General features: G+C 42.1%; 1 protein-coding gene across 1 annotated transcript; it reads left to right on the top strand.

Moving 5' to 3' along the window:
- The first annotated feature begins 7 nt into the window (after positions 1–7).
- ptk7a (protein tyrosine kinase 7a) lies at positions 8–20903 on the top strand. Its single transcript, XM_042105594.1, has 20 exons — positions 8–452; positions 10708–11004; positions 11488–11590; positions 12727–12917; positions 13357–13504; positions 13921–14051; positions 15117–15383; positions 15522–15661; positions 15832–15970; positions 16150–16269; positions 16613–16762; positions 16884–17022; positions 17204–17331; positions 17522–17722; positions 17888–18046; positions 18462–18691; positions 18825–18899; positions 18985–19136; positions 19507–19685; positions 19875–20903. The coding sequence occupies exons 1-20, from the start codon at positions 320–322 to the stop codon at positions 20033–20035; spliced, it is 3243 nt and encodes a 1080-aa protein (XP_041961528.1). The 5' UTR covers positions 8–319; the 3' UTR covers positions 20036–20903.
- The last annotated feature ends 75 nt before the right edge of the window (positions 20904–20978 follow it).

Here is a 20978-nt window from a genome sequence, read left to right as displayed (position 1 = left end):
CGCGGAGTGAGGGAAACGCGATGCTGGAGAAGGGGACGAACTTTCCTGCTCTCACAACAGCCACCCGCAAAGAAGAAGAAAAAATCCTTGTTTCAGTTGCCAACTCTACCCAAGGTTATGGTGAAACACCATAGACTTGTGACCACATGCGCTTTCTTACAGTTAAACTGGACTGTTCGCTTTTGAATGGTTGCAGGAACAAGTGGGAATATTCAAGGATTTAGCCAACTGCACACCAGTAGATATCGTTTAACTCCTTCATATCCCATATCCTATCTGAAACTATTTTGTCCGATCGACTATTTCTTTAAGCGCAAACATGAGTTTATCGCATGGAGATAAGGGACAGCGTCGCCGACGACAATTGGTGTTGAATAGACTACCTTATGTACGGGTGCCGCTGTCGACAAAGGGAGCCACTGTTTTCGCGATCCTGGCGTTGTTCAGTAAAGGTAAGATAACTAGAAGTGTTACTTTTACAGCATATAGCTATGGTAATAATTTTGAAGACAACAGCAACATGGTAACAATTTAAACTTTCTCAACGAGTGCATGTCTGTTAGAATTACATTGTAGCGAATGCCCAGTGTTGGTTGGCAATGGCATTGTGCGCTGGCAAGTTTGAAGCGGGACTATATTGATTTGTGTAAGTTAGATTTTCTGTTTTTTCATTGAAAAATGAACTGATTTCCAGGATTTTGTGTAGCTTACAATGAGTCTGTGTGCGCCAAGCGAACCCTTCAGGGGCCGCGGAGTCTCAACGACATGGAGGGGGAGGAAACAATAGCGCATCAGTTACCAAATTCTAAACTGATTTTATTGTCTATTGACAGAATCGTAAACTGTCGATCTTGGCCAGGCTACAGCAGAGTTAAGAGACGTGATTTGCTTCTTAATGACGCACAGACATATAATTGATAGCATATGTTGTGTTTGAATGCTCTCTTATTTGTGCAGGAACTTTTCTGCGGAAAAAACGTGTTTCGCTAACCAAAACCTTAATCAGTGCGTTTCCGCATTTTGAATAACGTAACATAGATGGGCCTACAGGTAACAGTCTGTGAAATATCTTGATAGGCCCTAATGGGTTAGTAGTAGTTTAGTGGCTATGTCGCTGCAGTTTGATTCAACGGGCTGTTTCTTGAATTGAAACCGGCTGGGATGCTGTTGCCTTTAGCGTGTATGTGTGGTGAAGGGGGTGGGGGGTGAAGTTGCCGATTTTCGTGGATCGTATAAATAGCCTAGATATCAAGAGGATTTACTCGGTATGATACTAATTCTTCTATTGCACTGTCTCTTGGTGTTTTGATTTCCGTCTTCGAGTCTTATCAATCACAACCAAGCCTACATTATGTATGTTTCTTGATCGGATAGGCTAGTTTTGCCCAGGTTTTCTCCTGCACCACCAGGTCGTGGAGACAGGTAAAATGCTTCCAAAAGAACACTTGGGGGTTGGGGATAATTGTGTGTATTGTCCGTAGCTCTACCTACTCTCTGGGGGTTTTGGTTCCTTCAGGGTTTTTGCAGGAAATTGTGGGATATTTGCATAGTGGTTTGAAAGATAAAAGGCCAAGGCCAGGGCTGATTCACAGGTACTTGAGGGCTCTGCTTGATCTTTAGAACATAGGGGAGCCATCTCCCCTTTTTGTCATGGTAATTAGAGCTGGCATGGGTGAGGGGCCCCACAGCAATAGTCATGGAGAAATGCCATGCTCAGGGGGGAATTAAATCGGTTTGATCTTAAAGCATTTTTACCAAGTGGAATAACTACAGACTAGGGGTGAGACAAAATAGCCAACATAGTTGATGTGCTGTTGCATTAAACATAGATATTTTACTAGAACATGCAGGTGTTCTAAATAGATATCCATTTATGGATCCAACAAATCTAGCAGTGACATGACTTCTGTTGGTGGTGTATATAAATTGAAGATAAACTGTAGTGAAGAAAAAATGTACAGGGAGAAAATATTGTACAGTGCAAAAACACAATGCACTACATATCAAATTACTCAAATTACAAAAAAGCTAAATTTAGGGGTGCCTATTTTGCCTATTTAGGGGTATTTTTCTTCTTTAGTTAAACAATATGATGAATCAGAGATTATTTTCTATTACAGAATGTATGAAGTTATCATTATAGTGGCCCAAGTTTGATGACCGTATCAATTTGAGTCACTCTGTGACGTTTAACCCTAGGTACTGCACCATAGTGGAAAAGGTGAAATGATCAAGCAGTGGCCTGTTCCTGCAGCCTAGATGAAAGTTCAAAGTCCTATGAAACATGCTTACTGTTGGCACATGTCAGGTCTTGAAAGCCTGAGAGAGCTGATAGTGGAATAAAATGTACTCATTGTCTGTTCTTGGTCAGTCTCCAGGTAGTGGACTTTAAATGTCCTATGCTGACTTGTGGAAGTAAAAGAAGTTTGCATCCAACAAGATCTTATAGTTTTAGTTAACAATGACATGCTCACTAGTGAATTGACGTAATTATATATTATAAAAGAGAGATCAAAACCATGATGTTAATTATAGTAACACACTCAAGTGTTTTATTACTTTTCTACAACCATTGTAGTAAGTAAAGCAAGAAGATAAGCAAAACACCTTGAACACTTGATCACTTCCACAACAGACATTTCAAAAGCACACTGGAGCTGCGTCAAGTCAAATTGCAGTTTTTGAAATGGGTGAGAATCTTTTTTGTGTTAGATTTTGAAGGCTACATGCAGTGAATGAGATCACAGAAACCAGGCAGTGTAGATACAACGTTTTTTTACTTGCACAAGTGTTGCACTCTTGTTAATTGATCGGTCCAACATTATATTTTGAAGACAATTGCAGCATGTGTACTTCTCACCATGCACTATGTATACATTTGGACGGATTGTATGGTTAGAAATTTGGAGAGAGAGAGAGAGAGAATGAAATAGAATGAGATAAAGACCCTTCTTAACATTTCCAGATTAAAACCATTTAACCACATGTCCCATTGGCAGAGAGAGTACAGACTTGCACACTGAAGAGGTTAGTGGGGAATGTCTACAGTATGTGCATGTTTGCAGTCCCTGGTGGTCTTCATTCTTGATGAGGACTTTAAAGCCCAGTGCACGCCCAGCCGATGGTTGGACGTCTGATAACACTGGGCCGGTCGGCTGGCGTCCATGGCCCAAAACGGTGCAATGTGTGTTCGGTTGGCTCTGTTGGCTGACTTGTGGCTGATTCAACATGTGGAATCTCTGTCGGAGCCAACGGGAAACCGGTTGCTCTGAATGGCCATTTAGTTTGCCTACCTGTTACCAAAAGGTGCAGTACATATTCCCTTAAGGAGATGCAGTTCCGGTTAATAGTGTTTTGGCTCTGGGATGAGTGGATCTAAAAGTATGCTTCCTCTTTCCTTCACCTTTTCTCTTCTCTTCTTTTTCCCACAAGAGATCCAGAACCAGGACTGACAGTCGGCATTGCAGCTCACGCTTTTGGAGTGGGCTTGGTGTGCGCTTAGCGCAAGATCCACATAATGCCTTTGTGAATAAGAGTTTGATTCGCACTGTGAGATCACACATGCTACTCCTGCTGTAGCATGCCTGCTTCCAGGCCAGGGTTCTACATCACCACTGTGATGGGGACAACATGAAGAATACGTTGAGAGGGTGACTGGAGTCATGTGGGGGGAGGTAAAAAAAGTGCTGTGCTGTCATGTTTCAGTTTGACCAGATTTCAAACCAAGTCTGAGTGTTGAGGCCTCCTCTGAGAACAAGTGGTTCTTGTTTAGTTATGACATCAGAATGAGGTTGTGATTAAATTGAGGTACATATGTTTGTCATTTGCGATTTTCTCTTGCTGAATTTAGTAGCACTGCAGCATTCTCTTCCTAAACCACCAAGCTTCAGCACAACATAAAAATGGTTATCTACCAAGTGTTTTATTTACTGTAAGTGTTTCATAACAGGAAAGAGCCCTTAGGATACCTATATGTGTAAGCATATAATGTATTACACATGCGTAGTTTGTTTGCTAGATAAGTCTGTCTTGAGGACATGACCTCATTATACTTTCTTTTCTAGTGGCTGATTCTGATGGCATACAACGCCTTATAATACATCTGATATAACATATTATATTACATCTATATTACATCTGATCTCTACATGGGTGAAATGAATATGATGTCGTGTATTATTATTCACTGTCTTTGGAAAGTAGGTACAGTTGTAAAAGTTTGCCTTGATACAAAACTCTGCAGAAGTGATACAAATGGTACTAAATGGTACAGAACATGGGACAGAAAGATATCATGCCCTTAGCTTGGATGTACACTGAGGTTCCTTCATTTTTGTTTCCAATATGTCATGTTTTTGAAGTATATTTTGGGGGGCTGTTTGCCTTTATGATGATAGAACAGTGAAGAGACTGACAGGAAACAAGTGGGAGAGAGAGATGGGGTGGGATCGGGGAATGACCCGGGTTGGACTCAAACCCAAGTCCCCGTGGGCACTAGGACCCAAATGTGATGGCGCTGTAGCTAGTTGCACCACCGCTTCCCCTGATAATGATGTCATGTTTGTACATACGAAAGACTTATCAGCGTCAGAAATCGTCATGGAACCTTATTGCAGAGTTGAGTTTTAGGTCCTCATGTCTTGGTTGAATAGGCTGAATTGGCAAAAAATTGGCCCCAAGTTGTAGAGCGCCCATATTCTTTATTGCATAACCCAAACAGAAACAAGCAGATCTGAGATAAAAGGGTTTGAAATGGCATGATGCCAGAAGTGCCTAAAACTTTAGGTGTGCTTAGGGATGTAATAATTACCGGTATAATGGTAAACCGCGATAAAAATGTTGACGATAATAATTACCGTTTTCATTTCAAACATCATGATTATCACTATTGATTACCGCAGTGTGGAAACCGTGTGTTTAATCCTTCCCAGCTTCATCCGAGCCTGCTTTTGACATACAGTAGGCCTGGTACAATGGAACAAAACTGGTACCCTACTGATTCTGTTGTCTAATTGAATGTTTTAACTACGATTCGGATTAGGCTACACCTGATTTTAAAAGGCGGAACTTTTTCACCGCAAAATGTGCACTGTATCATGTAGCCACTCTGCTTCTTTTTATGTTCACGTCCACATTAAATCCATTCCACTCACGTTATCAGGAGAATACAGTAGCCTAAAGTTTTATTGTGAACGCTTACTTTGGTCTCACTCATTGCATCCAAATAACAGAAATAGCAAACTCCAAGTTATGGTAAGGTAAGTTAAGCTATAAGCACATAGCCAATTAAACATTAAGAAAAAAGTGAACGGGACACTTTTTGAAACTATTTCAGCTTGTGTAGGCCTATCAGTGCTTTCTGAACATATTGAACACAGTTTTAGAAATACCGTGACAATACCGAAAACTGTGATAATTTTGGTCACTATAACTGTGAGGTTAAATGTTCATACCGTTACATCCCTAGGTGTGCTCTACTCAGCAGGTGAGGGGTTAATCTGAACAAATTCTACACTATACTACGCTACTAGGTTTGTACTGTTTATGAAGAATTCATTTAGGATTTTCACTTGTGTTCTCTCCCCATTTCCATCCCTAGCAGACACTCACAGGTCACGGAGATCACTGCTCTTCTCTCCCCTGTGATCCCCCTTTATTTGCCTGCACATGTGAATGCTCTGTGTTTGGTGTTGTCTGCTTTTATGGTCCATGCATTACTGTGTTCCCATGAACAGAGCCCATGTTGCTCTGTGCTGGGAGGTTGGTGGAATGGGGTTTTTTGGAACTCTGTATTACTACTTATTTTCTTGTGTGGATTAATCTTCTTGAATTTAAATTGTGATTAAGTCATGGCATATTGGCATTGTAGTGGGAGCCTAATTTATTAAATTGGAGATAAGAGCCTGGTTCCACTATAGTTTCATTAAAATGAAAAAAAAAAAAAAAATCAAGATAAAAATGGAATGAGCAAAAGAGCTTTAGAATTCTGCAGTGTGAAAACAACAAATGATTGGCTTGAGAGAATATGTGCCATTGTATGTGTGATGACACACTGAGAAGCACAGCTGCAACATAGATTCTATTTCGGCGGCCAATCAGACATTGTAGCTGCTGAGGGATCGGTTGTTGTCCAACATACAGTGTGTAGACAAGACTACCTTCCTTTCAGTGTTTCTGCCCCATTCTTGGCAGAGAGTTCTATTCATAGCTCTCAAAACTCTTGTAACTCATATCCAGCTAATGCATTTCAACATGGAAACACTCTAAGGCCTGTGGGCATCCAGTGTGACTGAGAGATAATCCCAAAGTATGGCTATCAAGTCACTTGAGTCAGCTATGTCCATAGGGCACAAGCCTGGATAATTTCAGTTCATGGCCAGTTCTAATGTTCCCTCCATGTTGGTACCTAATATTGTGGCTGACCAACTGTTCCTTAATTATCAAGGATTTGCACAAGTTTTCCAACTAACTGTTCCGTTACCCATCCACCCCCTGTCCCTGCAACCAACTAGAACCTGTGTATGATGGACAGGGCTTAAATTTCACTGCGGGATTGCGGGTATTGCGCATAATTTGTTCAAGTCCCGCAATTCTAGCCATCATAATGCGAGAAATTCCCCCATACACTTTTACAGCCTGTCTGATGACGTTAATATAGTGGCGTGAATGGCGTGCTATTGACCGGACGGATCAACTACCGAGTTGAATTGAACATAGCCTCATGCAGACCCACACACACACACACACGGAGAGAGAGAGAGAAAGAACCACTTTGCACTTACGCAAATAGGCTACGCAACCATGGTAAACTTTTACATCTGGAAAGAGCTCCTTGGTAACTATCCTGCTAGCTCAGGTCATGTCAACACTTGATCCCAGAAAGATTGTCTTTGACTTGTTAGTTTTTTGAACATTTATTGTATCTAATGACATAGAAAACATAATGATTTGCATCCACATATCCGGGTGGTGGGGGCACCAAAATCAAACACTTTTTTAAAAAAGTATCGAAGAAGTATCGAAATCACAATTCTTGACTTAGTATCAGAATCAACTCTCCCCCCAAATTGTGTAAATCCCCCCTACATGAATAACCTAAGGGGGGAATTCCCCCCCATTTTGAAAAATTAATTTTAAGCCCTGGATGGATTGTGATATTCCATCTCCCACGCATCATTTTGATTTACGGAAGAAAGACATATAGGGACACCTGTTCGCCCATGTCCTCTGGAGGGCTGTTTCATGATGGTGGTGGGTGTAGCAGCTGCAAAAACAGCCAACCTCCCTCCTGCACACCCTAGACTAGGCCATGGTGTCTTCTTAACAATGTCTCCAATGGTGCTTGGGACACTGGCTGGCCTGCTATATTATCTAGTGTATTAGGTTACCACAAGCACAACAGCAGCTGAGTGTGATAAGAGTCCCAGTGTAGGGCCTAAGCCTGGAAGGGTGGCATGGGCTGAAAACCTCTCTCATTAACATGCCAGCTTATCCTATATCAGTGTGAAAAATCAATTTAAAAGAAGTTGTAGAAGTATTGGTGCTCCATAGGCAACCATTTCCCCATCAAATAAAAAGATTGATGAAATGTTGTTTAAAAAGTAAAACATTGCTATCTTTATTCTGACCAGAACATAATGCTTTGATGTTCAGTATACACCCAATGACTAATAAAGACTTTGATCTGAATTGCCTGCCACCTTTCAACACTACCATTTTTCTTTTGGGGATTAATTCTCCTAAGTAATCTATATATAGCAATGACTAAGCTCAAATGTCTTAAGACATCTTTTGTACTGCCTTGCCGTGAAAGTTCCACTAGCTCTCACATGTTCTGTGGGTCTAGTAAAGTTACTCATAACCTCAGTCTGTATCAATTAGGCCCAAATGCCTTGGTCACTGGATAGCTGGATGTTCTACACAAAGCATCAAATGTTTGAGTTGCTCTTTGTGAAACCAAAGACTAAAATGGCAGCTACCTGTTGTTCAGTTGTGAAATTACTTTAATGGATACTATAATATAGTAATAGAGATAGGCATTTTGTATTTTAGCACAAAAATCATCATGTTCAAAGTGCAATTTATGTTTTCGCCCTCAGATTGCTAAGTGATAACATTCAGAATTTGCGTGAGCAGACACTTATTACAAAAACATGTTTGCATCAAATTGTAGGCAGAAAGCAAGATGGCTGAAACTAACAGAGAATAGGAGTGTTCATGAAGGCTGTCTTAATTTGATGAAGCCTAATGTCCTACAAATTAAGTTAGGTCCTCTTGTTGAATAGAATAGTCAATTAGTTTGAGTCACAGATACTTGGGAAGCTGACAATGATATGGCACTAGGTGCTATTGTGGTTCATTACTCTTTCGTTGTGTATTAGAACTGTGTTCATATATTAGAGGTATGCTTTTGAGTATTAGCCAGCTTGTTGCAAAATGTACATTAAGCGTGGATAAGATAGAAAATGGCAATCACTGAAGCTTAGAATTTGCAGAAGGACCACGACTTGTGTGACTTGCACAGACTTTTCTCAAGGTACCAGACACATGCGTAATCCTCTGCTAATGTTGTGCCCCTGCACATATCATGTGCTCTTCCATCCAAGCTGTGTGCCAGCAGAATATTTTGATAGGTATCTTTTCATCTGGTATGATCCCAAGCATTCCTTGGTTTCCCATGTAGACCATAAGATGCAGCACACCATGAATGCCACCATTGTCCCCCTCTCTGTAAATTCCTCCTCAAGAATCCAGAAAGAGGTTTGGGATCCTGCCTAGAACAGGTATTTACAGAGTACTGGGTTTAAAATATTGCTTCTGTGAACAGCTGTCTAACTTTTGACTGATTAAAGTTGAACTAAAACAGACAGCATTCTATAATCATATGGAGTGAATCGGTCTCGTTGTCTAAGACTTCTGAATTCTAATAGTATTGAAATTAGTTATTTCGTTATTTCTTGTATTGCCTCTATTGGATCCAGATCCTCTCTGGTCAGTTCAAAAATCCAGTGGTCAGTAAAGTTGGAATTTTGCTCTCATGCCTCACTGGTCACTGCGCTCACTAAATATGAATGATGTTTTGTTATAGCTGTGCCTGGGGATTTCCATTGTTGTTTTACGCTGTTCTGTTATTCTTCACATCTTTGAAATTGTAGAGAGCAAACTCACTCTCTGAGGGCAAATATGACCTCTCACTGAAAATCAGCATAGAGCTCCTTTTTTCCTGCAGTAGCCAGGAGGAAAACAGTGAAATTCTCCAGCATGTCTCCCTGTCTGGCTGTAGAGGACACATAGAGGGATCATTTGCATACCCTAATGCTGTGTAGTTGTCTTTGAGACTGCTGCGTATGTTTGAGGCTCCTGCATGCATTTATGTGTGTTGGTATAAGGAACCTAGAATTCCCTGTGGGTTTAAAGTTGGGTTTAAAGTCTGCCATTGTTGTGCCCCAGAGCTGAGAGCAGTTGCTCATGGGGCGTGGTAATTTGGTACTCATTAGGTCGGTTTCCCTGCTCAAAAAGACAGCCTTCAACGTCTGGTGTAGCAGCCTCTGAGAAGGCCTCCCTTTGGGACACAGACAGGCTTTCATCTTAATCAGGGTCACGTTGGTCAGCATCTGTGAGGATGAAGCTCTGTCCAGTCGGGCGGAGGGCACTGTAGTGCAGCGTTTCCTCTTTTCAAATGTTTGGTGTAAAGGCTCTTTGCCTTGTCAACATCGTGGAGGAGAGGGGTGTGGTTTCTTTTAGAGTTCTAGTCTAGGTATGACGCCATGTTCTAAGACAGACGTGAGGACCGTGAGAGCACTCCAGCTTGTCCGAGACTTGCAAGTGGACATTCTAATGCTACTGAATGATACATCATTTGTCCGGTAGTAAAAAAAAAACAGATCAGCACAGATCTCTTAGACTTACTATGTCCAGCTTTTCAGCAGAGCTCTTGCTCTGAGAGTGCTAAAAGAAATCAGATAATTTCTTAGCGTGCCCTAGCCAGCACCCGCTCTGTTTTCTGTAGTGTGGCGTTGCCATTGTCTCTGCGGGAGAGACTGCATTCATTTCCCCTCCTCAGCATGGACAGTCCTCTCCCTGCAAGGGCTCAATTGAGGCCCAAGAGGACTTTGTATGTGTGTGAGGGGGGAGGGGGAGATCTCTGTCGCTGTCCCGTCTGGCTCTGTGTGAGTGGTGGAACTGTTGCTAGAGAGTTGGCAAAACATGACATTTTTCTGATAGTACAGTAAAACAAACTCTGAAATCAAAAAATGAACTGAAGGTTGTACATTTGTTCTCTCATTAGAAAGACTAACTCGTAAGACGTATTCCTTAACGGTCACTATAGAAAAGTCCCATTAGGTTGGCATAGTTGAGAGAATGCACCGGAGCATCACTCAACAAGCAGGCGTTGAAGAATGACAAGTGATTTGAAGGTGCAAGGCCCTGTCTGCAGCACACCTGCATGTGGACTAGGGCTGCATGAATAGCTGTCTAAGTGATGTGGTGTGTGGGAAGGAGGGGAGGCAGGTCATGGGTTGGCACAGGCCAGTAGATCTGATGATGAGTTGCATGTCTAGGAGGGCAGGAACTATCATGAAGGCAGTCGGTGCAAGCGTGCAAGTTGGCAGGCTGAATGTGAATCCTACTCAATGTGTACAGCTATACTGATATGATCCTTGATAATGGTCCCACCCTCCCTCTTTTTTGTTTTTTTCCCCCCAGTACTCTGTGCACATGCTGCCTACCTCCAGTTTAGTGAGGAGCCGAAGTCCCAGGATGCATTGCACGGTCGCAGTGCAATGCTGCGTTGTGAGGTCAGCAGCCTGGAGGACGTGGCCTACACCTGGCTGCAGAATGGAGTGCCAGTGGCAAACACCGAAAGGCGCTACCAGGAGGGCGGGAACCTGAAGTTCACCGCTGTGGATCGAACCCTCGATTCTGGAAACTTCCAGTGTGTGGCCCTAATCAATGGCACAGGAGCAGAAGCACGTTCCAACAACGCCTCCTTCAATATCAAATGTGAGTGTGGCACAACTTCCCTATGGAACACACAGCTCAGTTGACCACCACCATGTCCCTCCCAGCGGTCTCCCCCAGACCCTGGTGCTAATAAACACACACATGCAACCCATCAGCTTTCATTCTGCCTCTCAGCACTCCACAACTACACTAAATTAAACATCAGCCGCTTGAGAGAAAGCTATTTTGGGCCTGCTAGAGGCCTAGACAAAGGTCTCATTCATGGCCCTTGCGAAGATTAATTGCCTGAAATGCAGTGTCCAGCTGCCTATGTCAAATAAAAAGGTGGGTCGGCTTAAAGGAGCCCCCTGTTTTTGCGGCCTATTCTAAAGACACTTTGCAGAAGTGGAGGAATTTGTTTTTGATAATCAAAACATGGTTTTGGGCACCAACAGACACATCTCAGGAGTCCCCATTTTATAAGTTTGGCCTCTCATTCTTGTCTTTTACTCTGTATCTGTTTCTCTTTTTTGCTCTCCTCAGGGTTGGAGAGCGGTGCAGTCACACTTCAGGAGCCAGCTTCAGAGGCAGACATCGAGAGCTCCTCCCTTGTGACGTTACGTTGCAATATCGATGGGCATCCACGGTGAGTGTCCCCCCTCTTCCCCTTTTCTCTGGCTGCTTGGCTGTGTATACACAGCTCTCTTTGGGCCCTGTGCAACATACACGGTTTAGCTTAGCAAATAGAAAATAAGCTGAGGTGTGTCAGTATATCCGTTATGACAGAAGTGTTCTAAACATAGCAATCTATGTTCAGATGTTTGATTCCTCCATTCCAACATAACAATGTAAATTCAGACACAAATTCAGGTACAAAAAAACCCAGCTGAATGTTAATACTGTATATCACCTTGTTTACAGTGTTGAACTCTATCTCAATATGTTGAATAACATTCACTTGTGCATACATCCATACATGATAATTATCACATTTGCTCATTTTGAATGAGATTGGTCTATGTTGGAAATCTTCATATGATTTTGGTGAACTCATATGGGCAAATGGTAAGGCTCTATTATTGGACCAACTGATGAAGCTGTGGAATGGCTTAAGAATGCTCCCTGCGTCAGGTTGCTCCTTGTTTCATAGGGATGCAACGATTGTGAAATTCTGGGCCGATACTAATGTTTAAAATAACAACTTGGTCAGTAACCAATGCTGATATGGATATTTGTTTGCTTACTTCATTTGTGTTGTTATTTATGGACTTTAGTGGCAGGGAATCAAAAATATTCATATTACAATTGAAACATTTTCAAGTCTTTCATTCTTCATAGTACTATATCTGAACAGTCTGCGCATAGTACAGCTAGTGTAGAATTGATGCAACATAACATATAGACATCATCCACTGTCACCGTTAAATGTCATATTATTTTACAATAGGCTGATATCGGCTGCTAACTATGCTAGGCTGATATAAGGGTGCATCCCCATTTTTAATAATTTGATTTAATACTATATCCATTAGCATGCCTGCTATTAAAATTGTTAACACAGAGACATATCTCTAGCAAAGAATGGGCTCCATAATATTTACTTTCCGGCCCTGTATTTTAAGGCTGAAACGGCATCAAGCTTGTAGCTTGTACACAATTGGTAGTTACATGTGATTATACTGTATTGAAAACATAATCATGTAACAACGGAAATCTGCTAAGATATAAAGAAGAGAGTGGTAGATTGCATTCACTTTAACACTCTCCCTTTGTCCATTACAGGCCAACATGCCGCTGGTTCAGAGATGGCGATCATCTCACAGAGCGGGATAAAATCCATCGCATCAACAACAAAGAGCGAACACTCACACTAGCTAGCGCCACACCGGACAGCAACGGGGTTTACTACTGCTGCGGCAAGAACCCTGCTGGACACACCTGCAGCAGCCTCAACTTCACCCTCAACATCGTTGGTGCGTGTGCAGGATAGATAGATAGATAGATAGATAGATAGATAGATAGATAGATAGATACTTTATTGATCCCCAGGGGAAATTCAAGAAACATTCTTCAAGAGACATTCTCTCTTGTTCATTTCACGGACTGATTTTCATTGAGTTTAGAAGTATAAATACAGTGTGTAGGGTTTAGTGCCATCTAGTAGAGCAACCAATTGAATACCCTCCATTTTCCAAATGTCTTGGAGAAATATGGAGGCCGTCAAGTGCCATGAAAATGTGATGGGCCCAGTGGTTTGGTTGTTCGTATCCGGTATAATAGATATAAATAGAGAGTGGGATTATTTCATCAAACCCTCTTAAATGTCCAGTTACCTCACTTTGAATTTTGGATGTTTACACTTTTCATTCATTGTTTACTCCTTGACTTCATGGCTCCTTTTTGTTGCTGTAGATAAAAGTTATCCTCAGCCAGTGGTGAAGCCAGAAGATCTGGTGGTACTCAAGAACGAGGAAGCCATGTTCCACTGCCAGTTCACCGCTGAACCACCACCCACAGTTGTCTGGTATCATGAGGATGAACCCATCGCCAACAAGTCTCGGTATGTCTCTGAATGGTTCAGTGTCTCACTTCTGTTTCATCTGAGTGTTACACGCTGGTTCTGTGTGTGTGCACAAAGGGAAACCCCTCTGGTGTGCGTGTATAGTCCTGTCTATTAAAACAACAATGGAAAACACACATAATGTGTCACAACCTAGCCTATCAGCATACTGCTGCAGGAGCACAGAATGGAGGGCTGTAATTTGATTGGCTTTTGAGCTCAAAATCAGTGATCTCTCACCAGAATCTACCTTTAAATTCTTGCTGACACCTCTGCAGTTGATCCTAGCTCTCTTACTGACTTGTGAAGCACCTTAGGTCAACTCCTGTTTAGGTCAACTCATGTTGTGTTTAAATGTGCTATAAAACAAAAGTGACTTGACCTGACTTAACGTCACTCTTCCTCTCTCTTCATAGGGTATTCTTGATGGGAAATGGCTCACTTTTCATCACCCAGGTGAAACCGCGGAACACTGGGATGTACAAGTGTGTGGGCAAAGGGCCGCAAGGTCAAGCTGTAGCCCTAGAAGCATCATTGCGACTGGCTGGTAAAATAAACAAAACCTCCATTTGAGTTTAGTTATAATGACCATGCACCACCCTGTTTCCAAAAAAGTTATGCCACTGTGTAAAATGTACATAAAAAACAGACTGCTCTGATTTTTAAATCATGAACACCCTATATTTAATTGAGAATAGAGAGCAAATTGCTGGAACAGAAATATATGTTACTTTTGAATTTGATGCCAGCAGCACATCTTAAAATAGTTGGAACAGGCAATGCATTTCTAGGTCATGTCTAAATATGGTTTCTTCTTTGCATAGTAGAGTTTTAACCATTTTGTGGATGGAGCATCACACTGTGTTCAGAAACAATGGTTCTCCTCAGCCCATATAATTATCTTTACAGAAATGGGTCTGTTTTTAATGCAGTGCTATCTGAGTCTCCAAATATCACAGCCCTCCACTATTTTTTCAGCCGTCCCTTGTTTAGATTTCTCTGCACTCCCTGACTAGTTTAATGAGATTACTACATATAATGGCATTCTCAAATCTTTCACAATGTTACATTGAGGAGCAATATTCTTCTTATGTTGCATCATTTGGCCACACATGTTTTCACACATCTTTACTTGTGAGAGACTCAGCCTCGCTGGGATGTCCTTTTTACACCCAATCATGGAGCCAGTTAACCTTGTAAAATGTGCTTCCTTGTGTTTTCTTTAGAATTTGCCAACTTTTGACGTGTTGGTGCTGGCATGACATTTAAAATGAGCATATATTTTTCATGAAATAGTCAAATTTGTCAGTTTCAAAATGTTATGTTGTATATGTCCTTTTTACAGCAAGGTATGAGTTTTTGAGATTTGTAGATTATCACATTCTGGTTTTGTGTACATTTTACAGTGTCCCAACTTTTTTTTGGAAACAAGGTTGCAGTTGATCAGATCTTGTATGTCTGAAATACCTATTAATACACACAACTACTGTTTTTGTAAGCAACACAAATTGGGGCATGCTTCATCACGAGACCACAATATCATCAAATTGCTCTCCCTAATATCATCAGATTCCTCTCCCTAAAGTGCTCTCCTTCTCTCTGATCTCTGCAGAGCTGGAGGACATGGTTAGCAGTATGTCTCGCGTCTTCACGGCAGACTCCTTGGAGCGGGTGGCCTGCCGCGCCCCTCGTGGGCACCCCGAGCCTGAGGTGTGGTGGGAGAGGGAGGGGGAAAGGCTCCCTGAGGAGGGCCGTGTGCACCAGAACGGCCTGGACCTTGTCTTCAGCCCCACACAAGGAGATGACACTGGACTCTATATTTGTGTGGCTCAGAACAAGGCTGGTATGAAGAAGCAAGAGTTGACCGTGACTGTGGCCAGTAAGTATTAGCTTTTGCTTTTAAATGGCCATTTTAAATGTGCAAACTAATAACAGTTCTATAGCTGGAGAAGCAGTAATGCTCTTCTTGAGATATTTTTGTGGCGATATTTAAAATCTACTTCCATCATATTTCCAGCACCACCAGTTTGGGTTCAGAAGCCGCCAGAGAAGAGTCAACTGCGAGAGGGTCAGGCAGGGTACCTGCACTGTCATGCCAAAGCTAATCCTGAGCCAGAGGTCATTTGGTACAGAAACCATGCCCCTATTGAAAACGAGGTAAGGCAGGACTATCATTTCCCAGAAGCATTCTTTTAGTGACTGTTTGCCACAGATTTGTTTTACATTTAGATATCACTGTTGATTTACATTTAGATATCACTGCTACTGTGACTGATACCTGTATTACTGTCACTGTTCCTCACCTCACCTGTTGTCGTTGTCTGTAGGATGTGCGCTTTAAGCAGTTTCCTAATGGGACCCTGCGCATTAACACTGTGGAGGTATATGACAAGCACATACAGTATGGCTGTATGATCAGAAATGAAGCTGGGAGGCTGACTGCATACGCCAGTGTGTTTGTACTAGGTAAGTAAGGCTGGTTGGCTTTATACATTCCTAATCCCAGGTAACACATTGGGCACATCAGTATTGTGTACTCTGGTTCAAGAGATACACTCCTGTTTGCGCTAGTGTTTAGTGCTGTTAGAAGTAAGCAATGCAACTCTTGGTGGTCTAACGTGTGTGTGTGTCTCCGTGTCCCACAGAGCGTCTGAAATTCACGCCCACCCCTCAGTCCTCCCAGTGCCTGGAGCTGGATAAGGAGGGTAGTGTGCAGTGCTCTGCAAGGGGACAAGAAACCCCCGTCATCCAGTGGATCAAATCTGGTGATTATGAAAGCCTTTCTGGCCCTACAGTGGATACTGTGCATTTTGATCTGAATTGACTGTGTTTGAATAGAATGGTGCAGATACTTGACAGTTTGGGTATGCGTTGCGTATTATATGTTTGCTAGCATAGTAGGCAGCAGAGATAGTAGTTATGATGAATATTTGAGTCATATATTCATATGAATATGAAATATGTGTAATCAGAATATGAATATGTGTAATCAGTTTAGATTGAGGCATTAATAGAGGTTGATAGACTGTTAAGGTGAGAAGATGAGTTGGTAATAGTGAAGGTGAGAATTGATGATGATCATGAATTGCTGTCTGTTGCCCAATATAGATGGCAGTGAGATCCCGCCCTGGGTGACACAAACAGGGGGTACGCTTCAGTTCTCAAAGGTGATGCAGGCGGATGCTGGGAACTACACCTGTGTGGCCTCCAACAGCCTGCAGGGGGAGATCCGAGCGGAGGTGGAGCTCACTGTGGCAGGTAGGAAGAGGAGCACTGACACAAACCACAAAGCCACACATGCACACACATCACCACACTAACACATCCAGTGTGTTCAACAGCAGGTATGCTTTCTTTTCTTTTCTTTCCCCATCCTTAGAGTATGTTTCCTTCAAGCTGGAGCCGGAGAACACCACTGTGTACCAGGGCCACACGGCCGTTCTGCACTGCCAGGCCAGTGGAGATCCTGCTCCCTTCATTCAGTGGAAGAAGAAAGACGCAAGGGCCATTAGGAGCAGGTCAGACTCCATATTCAAACTCTGATTTAATCTGTATAATGTAGAATTTCAGCAGATATTTTAGATTTACCGGAAATGTTCAGTGTATAACATTCTTTTATTTTCTTTTATATTATTCTTTTCATTGGGTTTTTCACCGAATTAGACATCATTGTATATCACATTCTGTTTCACTGTGCAGGTACCAAACAATGCCTAATGGGTCTCTGGTCATTCACGATGTGAGCATGGAGGACACAGGAAGCTACATCTGCATCGCTGGGAATAAGTGCAACATTGGCCACACCTCTGCAGAACTCTATGTCGTGGGTAAGGAATTGCCCTTGACCTCCATCAATGACCCAGTCAAGTTTGATAGAGGAAAACGATGGTATTGATGTGATGCCATACTCGAACAGAGAGAGTATTATATAAGATGCACCATTAGCAAAGACAAGCTGCACAAAGAAAAGTGAATGGCTGACTGACTCTGCTTATTGTTTGTGAATGTCTGATACAGAGAAGCCTGTGCAGCACTCACTGGAAGTTGAGAAAACCCCATATAAGATGATTCAAACCATTGGCCTGTCAGTTGGAGCAGCTGTAGCCTACATCATTATTGTGCTGGGCCTCATGCTTTACTGCAAGAGGAGACGCAATGCAAAACGTCTGCAGAAGGGCCCTGACGAGGGGGAGGAGCCAGAAATGGAGTGCCTTAATGGTGAGACTGAGTTCCTGTGTCCTTTTATTTTATTAAAAGACCTTTGTGACTTAATAGCCATTTGAAGAACAATTTTTTATTCTGGATTCACAAGTTTTAGAACATGCTTGTTCCTTAACCATTGTGTTGTGAATATAAGAATGTTGTTTGTTCCAACATCTGTAGGGGGCGCCACTGTTCAGCAGAATGGCCAGGCCACAGCACAGATCCAGGAGGCGGTCGCCCTGACCAACATGGCTGCCACAGGAAATGCCAACAAACGCCACAGTACCCACGACAAGCTTCATTTCCCCCGAGCCAACCTAAGCAATATCACAACACTAGGTACAGTGCCTGCTTTGAACTGTGCAGAGCACTGAGAGCACATTTTGAATACCTTACTAAAATCATAATCCTGAGGATGGTAATGATAATATTATATTATTAATCATCTGCCTTGGGGGGTTGTTGATGCATGCAAGCGGGCATTGAATCTTTAGCAGGCTATGCTTTGATTTTAATTTGCTGTTTAGTATCTCAGAATGTATGAGATCCCTGATCTTAATTGAAGTGTGAGTAGCGATGGCTGCAACTTATATGTAAACATACAATGAGCTTCTTAATGTAGGAAACATTTTCAGTGTGGCAGAATGGATTTGTATCTACACATAAATAACACATAATCAACTGGCATTAAAATCAAACGTGTCTTAATATTGTGATCTGTGTGCATAACACTTGGGTTTCTGCTGTTCTGTAGGGAAGGGGGAGTTTGGCGAGGTGTTCCTAGCCAAGGTGAAGCTCTCGGAGGACGAAGACGAGGCAGTCGTGCTGGTGAAGAGTCTGCAGACGAGGGACGAGCAGCTTCAACAGGAGTTTCGTCGAGAGGCCGACATGTTTTCCAAGCTGTGCCATGCAAACATTACACGCATCCTGGGCATGTGCAGGGAGGTGGATCCACATTACATGATACTGGAATATGCTGACATGGTGAGTACAGAGGCCACAGTGGGTTAGGAAAAAAAACAGCATTTGTGCCGAACATGTTATTTCCATTTGTCAAGTATTATTGTAAGTGTTAAGAATGAAATTATAATTTTATTTTCATTATATTTTCCTTCAGGGAGATCTGAAGCAGTTCTTGAGGAACTCCAAAAGTAAAGATGAAAAAGTCAAGGTACTCAGTACGAAGCAAAAAGTGAGTATAGTTCAGTTGTCCCAAACACACAGAGGTCCAAACATTTATAGACATCCTCCTGACCTTTTTGTTGTTCCCTCCACAGGTGTCAGTTTGCCTGCAGGTTGCTAAAGGGATGGAACACCTGTCTAACCAACGTTTTGTGCACAAAGACTTGGCTGCGAGGAACTGTCTCATCAGCTCCAAACGCCATGTCAAAATATCAGCACTGTGTCTGAGTAAAGACGTGTACCACAGGTGCAGTGCCATTTCTCTCTTTTTGTGTTCCAGCCTCGACCTGACCGCTTTGCCATCTATGGTGCCAAGTTATCAGTGCCAACTTAGCTTTTGAAACAAAACTCTTTACTGCTGCTTGAACTGACTTCTTCTGGTCACAGATCACACAGACTTGAGAAGTACTGCCACCAAGTGATCAGAGGGTGTAAATGCACATGCACATTGAAAAGATATGAATAGACATATTCTCAGAAGTAAAGAGTTATGTGGTGTTATGGAGAAACTTTAAGGAGTAGATGAATTGCCCAACATCTATTTGATGGAAATGACAAAGAGAATGTGAGGTTCTTTCCACTGCTGACATTTGTGTGTTTGGGTCTTTTCCACGCAGTGAGTACCATCACTACCGACAAGCTTGGATTCCCCTGCGCTGGCTTCCCGCCGAAGCTGTCTTTGAGGACGACTTCTCCACCAAGACAGATGTGTGGGCATTTGCCGTGCTTGTGTGGGAGATCTTCAGTTTTGGAGAGCTTCCATATGCTCCTTTGGCTGATGACAAGGTCCTAGAGGGTGAGGCATGCACATCATCTCATTTTAGCAGTGCTCAGGGCTCATTTGCCTACACTAAATCAGCTATGATTCAGTATAACTGTTTAACAGTTAACTGGTTACTTCTGGCCTTGGTTAATTTTTCGTTAAAACAATCTTGCAGTGTTGCACCGTTGAGTCTTAAGTATGGTCACTTAATTGGTCTTTCAGGTCTTCAGGAAGGGAAGCTGAAGTTGCCTCCTCCACACGGTTGTCCATCACGGGTTTATAAGCTGATGATGCGCTGCTGGGCCCCAAGCCCCAAAGACCGTGTGTCATTCAGTGACATTGTTACTGCCCTCAGTGAGCTGCCCTCTGAAAGCAAAGTCTAAAATGGCCATGGTGCTTTTCTCTCTCTCTCTCTCTCTCTCTCTCTTTCTCTCTCTCTCTCTGTGTATGTATGTGTGTGTGTGTGTGTGTGTGTGTGTGTGTGTGTGTACGCGTGTGTATGTGTGTGTGTGTGTATCTGTGTCTGTTTTACTGTATGTGGCAAGACACATAACTGAAATACTCTATTTTTCCACCATGGAATACTCCCCAAAACATATTTTATTTTATGGGGTGATGCAAATGTACTGGCCAACCAGATGCCATTTACAAAGGTGTTTGACTTTTGTGAAAGTAAAGTTCAATGAAATTATTCTCTTTATCTTATCAGTGGTTCAAGGTTTCTTTTGCTTGAACATAGTGTGTGAAACACAATGTAAAGGCCATGCACTGATTCATTGTTTATTTTAAATCACAGTTTTGTTTATTTTATATAGCTGGAATTTTTCATGTCTGTCCTCAAGGTCTTTTTAAATGTCATTGTATTGTACATAAAGGTACTGTTTATGTTTATGTGTCTTTATATTGTTCAAATGTATTTTTGTATGCATTGAATAATTCCCCAGGAAAGATTTGTAAATAAAAAATGGTGTAGTTATGACCGAACTTCACTTAAATCCTAAGTGCCTGTTTCAATGAAGGATTTTTTTTCTATAGTAGCATATGTTATTAACTTTCAAAATGATTTGTACATTTATGCATTTTGTATTTTCATCCTGATGTTTTATACTGTAGTGTTTTTACATTTATTTTAACATGTATAAAAACGTATATCCTATGTTTGACTGAGTCCACTAATATAACCGTTAAGCGTATGCTACCTACCATCTCAAAGAACTCTGTCATGACATGCTGCAAATACAATTAAACTACATAGTCCAATGAGCACTTTGCATTCTTTCTGTTTTGCTTCACTAGGCCTATATGATTTGTAGATGCATAGAGTGG

The sequence above is a fragment of the Alosa sapidissima genome, chromosome 9 (genome assembly GCF_018492685.1).
Source record: "Alosa sapidissima isolate fAloSap1 chromosome 9, fAloSap1.pri, whole genome shotgun sequence".
In the NCBI taxonomy this organism is placed as follows: domain Eukaryota; kingdom Metazoa; phylum Chordata; class Actinopteri; order Clupeiformes; family Clupeidae; genus Alosa; species Alosa sapidissima.
Note: the sequence above shows the minus strand (reverse complement) of the source record. Positions and strands in the feature narration are given on the sequence as shown.

What these genes read in the sequence shown, in the direction of transcription:
- ptk7a (XM_042105594.1), top strand. Translation starts at nt 320, where the DNA reads ATGAGTTTATCGCATGGAGATAAGGGACAGCGTCGCCGACGACAATTG. An exon ending in TACTGGAATATGCTGACATG is followed by an intron (nt 18,692 to 18,824) that starts GTGAGTACAGAG and finishes ATTTTCCTTCAG; the next exon opens with GGAGATCTGAAGCAGTTCTT. An exon ending in AGTAAAGACGTGTACCACAG is followed by an intron (nt 19,137 to 19,506) that starts GTGCAGTGCCAT and finishes TTTTCCACGCAG; the next exon opens with TGAGTACCATCACTACCGAC.